Here is an 11,834-nt window from a genome sequence, read left to right as displayed (position 1 = left end):
TACTTGACCTTTGACGTACGTCAAAGAGAACATTGTCCTTTTAATAATATTCTTTTTTTCTGTGCTTTTAATACCTGAATTGGTTTCTTTCTTCATTATGATTTTTTTGGACCAATCTTAAAAAAGCTACTAGACGTAAAAGGAGAAAGTGTGCACTGTAATTTTAAACCACATTTGCGTGATTTGCTTTTGATGTTACATATATTCGTTTCAACCATTTCAAATGGGGCTTTTTGGGGAATTGTTTTTGTTGCAAAAATTTCAAAAACAGTAATTTTGTTTACTTGTTGGGTAATATCTTTTTCATAGGGATACACATTGGATGCTTGACTAAAAACTTCTGTGCTAAAACTCTCCCTCTACGTATTCCTTCTTCGCTATTTAAAGTCAAAGAGTAAGCTCCTTTAATAGGGATTTCCAGCAGAAATGGTCAACGTTTGGCTATAATGAGAATCAATGCTCAAATAATTAAAAACTGTAGGTCTGACCTTTAATTAGGTAATTACGTAACTATCTGGGACCCTCATCATCCGTGATTCCAATAATTCAAATGTTTATAAAAAAATACCAATATTCTGATCCGATTCGAATGGCAGCCACGACTTTGAAAACAGAATTTTGTTCAAAATTTTCATTCCTGGAAAATATTAATATCCACCTACACACTTAGCTCGCTATAAGCACAATTTTTTCAAACTAATCGCAGAAGAAAGTATTAAAAATGAATTACAAAAATTACAATCAAAAAAACGCTGATGGCGTTGCAGGTTAACCAAATTCCGAAACAGCCAAAGAAATCAGAATGAAGAATTCTTTTTAAAAAGTTTTAGAAAAACCTGACACATCTGGTTTGGCTTGTAAGCGGGGTTTAAACAACGATCTCGCCATTATCCTAGGTTCTTCAAGTGAAGATGAAAGTTAGGAGGACACATCCGACATTTTCAGCCACGATGCAATTCTCATTGCTTTTTATTAAATCCAATTCCAATTTTTAAAATTCAATTACTTAATAAAATAAACATTAAATATTACTATTTTTTCATTTACTTACTTAATTTAATTGTTTCTTAAAAATACTTGACATTCGCATTCGCGGATGTTAGCTGTTAGACATCCGCGGATGCGAATTCCACATTCGCAACATCCCTAACCTGGATCACTATTAAAATATCAAAGTTTCTACATATTTACACATGATTGTAATTGTCTGTTTGATTATAAACTAATTTTATACATAAATATATTGTCACCTAAAAAGCAAAAAGACGTAACAAACATCGCCGCTGAAATTCAAAAAGTCTAACTAATAAAAAATTCAAAATTCAGTTTTTGATTGATATGATGGATTTCATCGAATGACAACTCCCACATCATTCAATGAAAAAAATAAAAATTTGTAGCCACGGCTTTTTCCATTTCTGTTACGATGTTGTTGCGTCTTTTCGCATTCCAGATAACGATATATTGTTTTTTGAAGTAAATTGTTGGGAAAATATTTTTAATTGCATATTTTACTTGTTCATAGCGCATATTTTTCAATTTTGAGTGCATATATATTTATATGCGCATATTTTCGATTTTTTAGTGCATGAGATTCCGAGCTCTAGTGATTATACATATATTTACTTTTTGGTAATTTGTAACAATAAACTGCAAAAAAAAATAAATATTTTTATGTTTGTACTGCTTTTTCTATCGAATTCTCCGTTTCAGAATCTGGCAACCCTATTCACAGCTGATGAAACAACACCACCTTATACATATATATTCTCAATAAGTATAAATTAAACTTAAACGGCATTTAAACCTAAGTAGCGTTTAATTATTATTTCGTAGAAGTTAAATTTTTGCTTACCACTGCTGCTGGAATGATAAACTAGATAAACTAGAGCGCTACGTAGCCTACGAGGCTACCTTTATAAAAAACGAATATTTCACCTTTATAAAAAAAAGTTATTTAAACAAAAACAAAAACGTATTTACTATATCATTTGTATCAAAAATGAATAAAAAGCTATTATTTTTTTATATGTTACAGTCATATTAGTAGATCACAGTTTTTAAACGCGTACTGCACACCAGCTTTTACATTACCTAACTGAGTTGGCACGAAAGCACGCTTTGATATGAGAGAACGATCTGGAAATGTCGCAAAAACAAAAATTTGTTACGCCTCACATTCTAGGGTTAAACATTCGTAGAATTTGTTTTTATGAAATGTACTAAATTTTTTTTTCTGAAATTATTTCAAGAGATTCTGCAGAACAAAATGGTGAAGAAAATTTTGTTTCTAATGATATAATAAGTAGGATAAATTTCTATTTGTTTACAAAAAAAAAATTTATTGTTGATAAAAAATAAATTTTTTTATTTTTATTTTATGTTGCTTTAATTCTAATTAAATTCTAGTCATAGGATCAAAATTTCATTAACCTTCATAAAATATTAACTGAGAAATAGCAATTTAAGAAAAAAAGGCGTACTCATGAAATTTGATGTGTAAACATATGCGTACGCCAAAGCATAAAAGTACGTTTACATATAAATGTAATCTCAATCAAAGCTCGTTAGCTGCCAAATTGGTTGTGGTTGTTATTCTCACAACTCGAGGTAAAGTTAAGCCCTGTGCCACCATGGTCACTTTTTTCTGCTACACATATTATGCTCTTTAAATATATTTTAACTTAGTATTTTATTAAAAATACCTTTAAAAACCTCTTTTCCTTGCTGGCGTAATCTAGGTTGGGCACCAAAAAGTTATCGGTTTAATCTGAGATATTTTTAGTTACAATTTTGTATGGCTAATCTCTTTCTAATTACAGATTAGGGAGTAAAGCTCGAAAATGAGGATAATCTTTTTTATATGTAAACCTATTATTAGGCGATTCAGTTACATACATACACATGTAGGTTAGGTTAGAAATTAAACATTTATTTCATTTAAATTTATTCAGTATGCTGATTTAATTTTTTAATTTTTTGTATTCATTTTCATTTTTAATTCTTTTAATGCATGAAATTATCGGTATGATTGATAAAATATGACTTGTATATACCTGTGACTCAAGGGAGTTAAAATATCTTGAAAACACCGCATCAATTACTGTTTTTGAGCTTGTAGTTTGAGCATTTATCTAATATATAAAAATCTCGTGTCACGGTGTTAGTGGTCGAACTCCTCCTAAACAGCTCGACCGAGCTTTATGAAATTTTTTGTGTATATATGGTAGGGATGAGAATCGGATGTAAAGTATATTTCATACCGCTAGGTGCAGGGGCGTGGCACCTCCCATACAAACCGAATTTATCATATTGCATATCTCTGGAAGCGTTCATGGTAGATTACTGGAAAATGGTAAGGAGATATATGAAATCAATCCCATACTCTTAGAGAAAATTGGGGCTATTTGAAAAGGGGATGGGTGCCTTTCAAACGCACGGAAGCTATTACGTATCTTTGTATGCATGTACAGTTTTGCTAGGTTATTTAAGACGGAAATTGAAATGTGCCTTCTGACAACCACCAAACCGTAATATTAGAAGATAAATGCGTCACTGAAAATCATGAACGGGAACCGTTGGTGAAAATGTTGGACCAAAATGTTTCAATAAAAAAAATTTATTTTGGGTGGGACGAAGTTCGCCGGATCTGCTAGTATTTGTATATATTCCTAAGTTTAGTTTTTGTTTTTGGAATATAAACTGTGGGTCTGCTTCATCTGTCGCTAGGTTTACGTTAAAGTCATGAATACATACCATCTTTTGTTTGCGAGTTGGGAAGCTAAATTCATTTATTCGGTATTTCCTCTTACTTTCGTCTTCTCTTTGTGCAATCCAGTACTCAATGAACTTACAGGTTTCTACACGAACTTGCAGGAAGTTACAGGAAAAATTATCCCGTACTCCAAAATAATGTAAATGAGAGCGATTTTTGGAGAGTTGTGAAGAGAATGAAGTTGCAAGATTTTACCCGACGCTTTTTTGTTCCCGTACTTTTTCTGCTTCTCACTTTTTACTCTCACTTAAGAGAGTAATTTTGCTGTTTAACATTTTTACAGGGTTTTACACGAAAAGTATTAGATCAGAGCTATTATATCATCCATACATATGTATATATACATATATTCATGTATGTTCATCAGTTATCAACGGTCCTATGCTACAAATATCAAAATTACTTGCATGAGTTCATACATATGTATGTAAACACCACCTTAAGTATGTATACATATACATAGGTACAAAAACGTATGCATGCGCGGAATTTGCCTTATCGGAATTAATAATCAGTTTTACCGCAATTCCTCTTACTCTGCATGTTGCAGGCAAAAGCAACTTCAGCTCGAATATACGAGGCGTTCGAAAATATAAATAACGACACTGTAACCGAGTTCGCTTTAATGTTTTATTTGTAACTTCTTGTATACTTCGATAAAAGTTAAAGTAAGAGGTTTTTATATCTTTTCGTGCCTCGTATGCGTTTGAATTCTCGTCCGTAAGTGAACTCCGAGGGCACGCTTCGGTCAATTCAAAAGCGTTTACATTTTAGGCACGGTTGTATTTTTTGGTAGAAATATAACGAAACAATTTCTTTTGTACGAGTGGACAATTCAAGTTTAGTACGTACATACAGTTTTGTAATCTAATGAAAATTAGTGCAATTACAATTTTGTATAAAAGTATAATGCTTTAATCAGTAACATCCTCTCGCCCGTGATTCGCATCACTGGTGAGAGAATCACTACGAACGTCAAGTACCGCAATTTTGGACGCTGGTCTCCGCAGAATACCTGTTGACGTCTTGACTAAAACAGATCTGACCTGACCATCTGCGGCTCGTTTTGCTTCTGTTACGATACCCCGTTTCCAATGACCTCGGCTCTCGTTGTCGTCGCACACTCTAACGACGTCGCCTACAACTATAGGCTTCACCCTCCTAAACCATTTCGTACGCCGGGTTAGGGTGGGGAGATACTCGAGTATCCACCTCTTCCAAAAGGTCTGTTTCAGTTGCTGCACTATATGCCACTGCTTTCGTAAACATATTTTCTCTGACACCGCCGGAGTTTGAACTTCATTCGCGCAGCCTAACAAAAGGTGATTGGGCGTCAGAGGTTCGGCGTCTGTACTTTCTATCGGAACGTGTGTTAATGGGCGCGAATTTATCAAATTTTCTGCTTCAATCAGGAGACTGTGTAACGTCTCCAACTGTGGCGCTCGCTCCTTAAGTGTGAACATCAAAACTCGTTTTACGCTTCTGACCATTCTTTCCCATACGCCACCAGCAGATGGGTTGGCAGGCGCATTGAAGACCCAATCTACACCTCGACGATCACACTCCGATTGCATACCACTTTGAACGCTTACCCAATCTTCTTTGCTTGCGCCGACGAAATTAGTTCCCATATCGCTTCTGAGCCGCACCGGTACTCCTCTCCGGTTTATGAAGTTGCGGCAGACAATAATGGCAGCATCTGTTGACAAGTCCCTAGCTACTTCCAAATGAATGGCCCTAATAGTTAGGCACGTGAAAAGTGCAACCCAACGTTTTTCTTGACGACGGCCTATGGCTACTAGCACAGGCCCGAAGTAGTCAACACCCGAATATGTGAACGGGCGCACGAACGGCGTGATTCGGTCGCAGGGTATTTGGCCCATAAGTGGCGTTTCGGGAACAGCGGATAAATTTTTGCATATTTGGCATTCGGCTTTAATTGACCTCAATAATCGGCGCGCACTCGGAATCCAAAACTTCCGACGTATGGCGCACATTGCTGCTTCAAAATTTTGGTGATGGAAAAGTTCGTGATAGTGCTTGGCTATGAGTCGCGATATTGGATGACCCCTTGGCAATATAAGTGGCCGCTTCGTCGACATAGGGATGCATTCGGCGTAGTCTATCCGGCCCCCCAATCTCAGAATGCCCTCATTGTCCAACATTGGGCTCAGCTTGAAGAGACTGCTGGATTTCTTAATTGGCGAACCTTTGCGCAAAGACTCAATTTCGTCGAAAAAAACTTCTTGTTGCACCAACAGGCATATCAGCAATTCAGTTTGCTTAATTCCATTCGCGGTAATTAGTTTCGATGTATTCGCATTGTCGCCAACGGGGACCTTACGAAATTTCATCATGGCATATCGTACCCATGTCATTACCCTTAAGAACTTATAATAATTCGAATACTTGTTAAATGGAATAAGCATATCTGCAAATGCTACTGAATATATTTGCTTGGAGCGTCTCTCTTCTTGGCATTCGTTATGATTATAATCGTTTGGCATAGCTGGCCAATTGCTTTCATGCAATTTCAAAAAGGGTGGACCATTTAACCACTTACAATTTTGAAAAAAGGTTTTTATACGCGTTGCATCGTCGGCTGGGTTGTCCTTACCTGGCACCCACCTCCACTCACTGGCTTCGGATGATTGCAGGATTTCAGCTATACGGTGCGCTACGAACTGCTTGTAGCACCTGGCGTCGGACCTTATCCACTGAAGAACTATCTTCGAGTCTGACCAGAATGTTACCTTATGTGGCTGCACGTCATGATTGTTGATGACAGCTTCCTTCAATCGTATGCCCAAGACGGCTGATTGTAGCTCCAGTCTTGGAATGGACAATGGCTTCAGCGGGCTGCACCGGGATCGACCTACAGCGAATACGACGTCTGTATCATTTGCGTAGTGAATTCGCCAAAAGGCAACGGCAGCAAATGCGATCTCACTCGCATCAACAAATACATGTAGTTGTATGTCGGCATTCGGATTCAAAAATTGTATTCCATAGCATCTTGGCATTTTAAAATTTTCGATGTTGTTTAACATTTTGTACCACTGCAGCCATTTCTTATAGATGTCTTCAGGGATTGGCTCATGCCAGTCTATGCTCCTGTGCCACAGACTCTGCATCAACACTTTTGCTCGCAGCACCACTCCGCAAGCAAAACCAAACGGATCAAATATGGACATAGTAACGCTCAGCATTTCACCTTTCGTTGGGCGCCTACTACAGTCTAAAACTGCTTTTGGCACTTTTGAAAATAGCAACTTGAAGAAAAGGTGGTCCTCGTTTGGGTTCCAGTGCATACCAAGCACCTTTTCGGTAGCACTCTCCCCTCAGCATATGCAATGGTTTTGTTGCACACACGGTTGCGCATTGTGTATTATACTTTGCAGGACGACATTTGAGTTTGACGCCAATCCCCTTAACTCGAATCCAGCGCGGCTATGAATATCGATGACATCTTTGGTTACCTTAGTACATTCTTCGACAGTGTCGAAACTGTCCATATAATCGTCGACATAGTGCCGGTCAACAATGGCATCGACAGCGCTTGCATTCGATTACGATATTTTCTGCATGTAAATTTTTTACAAATTGCGCAGAACATGGTGAGCTAATCGATCCAAATATCATGGCACACATAACGTAAATATCAGGGGCTTTTGATCGATCGCCCCCCTTGATCGAGCGAGTGGATGTTGTGGATTTTGATACACAGTTTGAACAGTTGCAACAGCTGTATCGTCTGATGAAATATTGCTTTTATTATTGTCGCTGGACTTGTGAAGTAGCCGATTGTGGAATTTATTACATGATGATATACCACACACTCGTCGCTTGCGGCAGTTTTGCACACTGTGACCAGGCTGCAAACAACAAAAACACAAATGTTTATTTTTGACTATATTCCAGCGATTGGAATAATCGGCATCTTTAAATTTCGGACATTGATTTAGATTATGGCTTTGGTCACATATTAAACACTTTTTCTCTTTTGTTACAGTCATTACAGGCTTAGATGGCACTTTAGGTTTGTGGTACACAGGATCGTTGGGCATATACTTTGTTGGCATAACATCTATTGCCATGGACACATACATGGCGGTGTTCTGCAGCCAATTGCAAAACTCACGCACTGTGGGATACGGCTTCTGCATTTCGAAGATGTGGCGAGTCCACTCTTCCCTCTTGTTCAGCGGAAGCTTGCTGACTAGCTCGTCGAGTAATATTGGATTATTCAGGTGTGGAGTTGCACCCGAATTTTCCAAAAATGCAACTAAGTTCGACACCATCGAACTAAAATTGAGAATATCGGCAATTCGTCCTCCGGTGACAGGTGGAAAGGCTCGCGCTTTCGTTATTTGGCTTCTAATAAGTAACTCTGGGCGACCGTAGTGACATTCCAATGTTTTCATGGCCGCATCCACACTGGACGGATGGATTAGTAGTGACTCCACTTGTTGTCTGGCTTTCCCTTTTAGGGCTTTCTGGAGACGTAACAGATTCTCCAATTGGGAGTACGAATACATCTGCGTGGTTTCCTTAAAGGCTACAGAAAACATGGGCCACTCTTCAGGCGAACCATGGAAATCTGGCAAGTCTAAAATCTTACGTGTAGGTTGATGGTATCCTGGACTCCAAGGAGGGTGTACCTGGCTCGTGCTGGGTGCTGTTTGTGCGTTGTGGTTGATGATGTGAGGTGTACTTTGCGTGTTGTACACTGTAGGCATTGTAGCAGGCACAAAGTTTGCTGGCGGAAAATTAACACAATAAGGGTTGTTTGTGTGGCACTGTGGCTGCATTATTGCTGGCCGGTATGTGGCAGACCGCATATAAGCGCCATATGCTGAGTCGGCTTTGACGTTGGCAGAATTAACGCTGGCAGGTATGGTAGCGCTGGCATAAAGAGGATTAACGCTGGCAGAGTTAGCGTTTGAATAATTTATGCTGGCCGAAATAGCGTTGGCATAATTGGTGCTAGCAGTAGCAGCGCTGGCAAAACTAGCGGCTGCAGATGTAGCGATGGCAGAATTAGCACCGGCGGGGTTAGCACTTCCTGAGGTAGTGCTGGTTGTTGTGAAATTTCTGGAACTTGTCTGATATGTATTTGAAGGGCAGGTTATTAGACTGTAGGGGGGAGAGGATACGTCGGATGCGGGTAAATCTGTTGTGAAGCTGGAAAAGGTAGCTTCGGCAGGCTTGAAGCTGGCAGAGATAGCTTCGATGCTGGGTACGTCGGCACTGGTGACGTTGTTAGCTGTTTGGCGATTTAGCGCTTCCATGTACTGGGCCCTTTCCTTCTCCGACGAGGCTAGCGAGTTTTGTAAGCCTTTTATTTGCTCGCGTAACGCCTCAATCACTTCGTCTTGTTGAACTACTGTGCGATCGTTCTCGTCGTCGCTACAGGAACTCTGTCCACTATTGATTTCGGTCATTTTAGCTTCGAAAATGTTCGACGCGTGTCTTCTATTACGAAGGTTATAACGAGGTGTTTCTCCGGCAGATTTCACGCAGGCGGGATTACTCGAAGGTTTCATTAACGAAGTTCACAATTTTGCGAAAATATACATCACGCAATTATTACGTAGATAGAAAAGATATAAAAAGATGTTGCAGGCAAAAGCAACTTCAGCTCGAATATACGAGGCGTTCGAAAATATAAATAACGACACTGTAACCGAGTTCGCTTTAATGTTTTGTTTGTAATAATACTTCGATAAAAGTTAAAGTAAGAGGTTTTAATATCTTTTCGTGCCTCGTACGCGTTTGAATTCTCGTCCGTAAGTGAACTCCGAGGGCACGCTTCGGTCAATTCAAAAGCGTTTACATTTTAGGCACGGTTGTATTTTTTGGTAGAAATATAACGAAACAATTTCTTTTGTACGACTGGACAATTCAAGTTTAGTACGTACATACAGTTTTGTAATCTAATGAAAATTAGTGCAATTACAGTTTTGTATAAAAGTATAATGCTTTAATCAGTAACACTGCATATGCCTAAATGCATGCAACCATTTGCAACAGGAAGTAAAAACAGGGTGCTTATAATGAAATTAAAAATTTTCTACTGCAATACACATTCGAAAGTTTCTGCTGGGCTATGCGTTACAGCTTTCCCAAATTTTACCCCTACCGAAACCACAGATGTATACACGTCAAAAAGTTTTTATAAAAGTTCATTTGTTTATAACTTATAATAAACTAGGAATTTTGGAAAAAATTTTTAAGAATGATAAATTACATCAATAAATTTTCAAGGTTCTACAGCAAGATGTTTAGGTTGAACAAGTTGATTTTTAGTGTTCCCACTTCAGAAAACTTGAGTCATGGTAAATCTTGAAAGATTTTAAATCTCGTCAGGGACTAAATCTCCATTAAATCTCACAATTGAGACATAGTATAACTTATCAAATACTTTGAATTGAAGTTAATTTTTTAACAGAAAATTCAGTCTCAATGGGAGATGCCACGTGCCCTTTTCCATTAACCCCCATTTTTTTATGGGTAGTTATTGCATTAATTTCGTATATCCCCATACCAAGTTCCAGTGCTCTACCGCAAATACTTACTTCCAGAGGAGGCAGTAGGGATGGGCGCGTTAGTGACGTACACTCACGCCCTCGTTTTTTAAGCCGAGGTTTTCGCCAAGCAGTCGTGTACGTATTTATTCTACAATTCTTTTTTCCGCTACTTGCTTGGTTGACTGGTATTTTTAAAATTTTCCTTTAAAGACTTTTAAGAAGTGCTAAATCTTCCCATTTTCAAACACAAAATCCATTTTCTTACACAAGGTCATATAAATTTTTAAAACGCAAGACACTTTTGATCATTCAGTACTACACTGAAAAATATGCCTTGACACTAGAAAATAATCGTTTTTCTTCTGCTTTTCTACCACTGCTACAATTTACCAGCTTACATATTCAGTCAATGCTTTTTAAAACCAACTGCATGTTTTTTAAGGAAACTTGCGGTCAATTTTATGTAACGAACTAAATTTATATTTGTACAAAGCGATATTTTTATTTCCCAATACCAGGCGCTCATACATATGAAAATGACTGAATGCTGCAAGCTGCAATCGTTCGAGGGTTGTTATGCATAATTATTTCATGTTCTGCATATTTCCAATCTTTTAAGAAAAAAATAATAGATACAAATTGTCTTGGAACATTTTGCACTCAGTTTTTAAACAACCAAAACTATGTATTTGTACAATATGTACATGTGAATCAAGCTGTGTTTCATACGTGGAGGAGTCCAAGTATAAGCATCCATTCGTAGGACATGGCTTAGCCCGCGTGGCCGCAGTGCATTGATACGCGCCACGTATGTCAATATCGTTTTAAAGTTCATATATCTCATTATCAGGGTTACCACAGAAAAACTTTCTTTCCTACCAAGAACTGGTTCAAAAACCTACCAAAATGGCTTCTTTCCTACCATTTCTTTTAATAAATAAAATGGCGTTTGACAGCGCTAAACACATTTATTTTTGCTGGCTTTTATACTTAAGATAAGATTTCCAGGTAAAAAAAGGTCAGAATAATAGCTTTTATGTATGTATATACAGTGAAAGCTCCCATAAGCGGACACCGATGTTCACTTACTTTTTGTCCGCCTATGGGAGATGTCCGCTTATGGGAATTTCGAAAAAAAAATAATATTAAAATTCAAAGGTGTGCTCGTCCATAAGTTATTTGTTTTTGTTATTTTATGGCCTAATAACAATTATATTCAACAATTTTTATTGAGCTCGAGGCCGTTTTTTAATGAAACTTTTTTGTGGAAAAGCAACAATAATTTTAAAAAATGGTAGAAGTGATAGCTATTTCGGAAATCATCACATTTCCTCATCAGACTTCTTTCAGTAGGATTCGAACCGACGATCCCACTGACTCAGCCAGTTGCCTACGCACTGTGCTAAGTTCGCCTTGTTAACTCTTGTTGCTTATTTCCACTATTTCACATGTTCAGCCAACTACAATCAAGCGCAGCTATTCCGCTGCAATTCACTTGATCATGTGGTTGTTGGTTTTTATTAATATTT

The 11,834-nt window shown here is 37.9% G+C and overlaps 2 protein-coding genes across 2 annotated transcripts; both read right to left on the bottom strand.

The window, feature by feature from the left end:
- Window positions 1-4,689: 4,689 nt before the first annotated feature.
- On the bottom strand, window positions 4,690-7,019 carry LOC108358176 (uncharacterized). The gene has a single exon (XM_017609349.1). It carries the CDS (start codon window positions 6,982-6,984, stop codon window positions 4,690-4,692), a length of 2,295 nt encoding a protein of 764 aa, XP_017464838.1. The 5' UTR covers window positions 6,985-7,019.
- A 394-nt stretch (window positions 7,020-7,413) lies between these two features.
- On the bottom strand, window positions 7,414-9,765 carry LOC108358175 (uncharacterized). The gene has a single exon (XM_017609348.1). It carries the CDS (start codon window positions 9,319-9,321, stop codon window positions 7,414-7,416), a length of 1,908 nt encoding a protein of 635 aa, XP_017464837.1. The 5' UTR covers window positions 9,322-9,765.
- Between the last annotated feature and the right edge of the window lie 2,069 nt (window positions 9,766-11,834).

This window comes from Rhagoletis zephyria, unplaced genomic scaffold (assembly GCF_001687245.7).
Source record: "Rhagoletis zephyria isolate East Lansing unplaced genomic scaffold, Rhagoletis_zephyria_1.1 Rzeph_scaffold_00220, whole genome shotgun sequence".
Taxonomy (NCBI): domain Eukaryota; kingdom Metazoa; phylum Arthropoda; class Insecta; order Diptera; family Tephritidae; genus Rhagoletis; species Rhagoletis zephyria.
The sequence above is the reverse complement of the archived record's forward strand: the minus strand, read 5'-3'. Positions and strand labels throughout refer to the sequence as shown.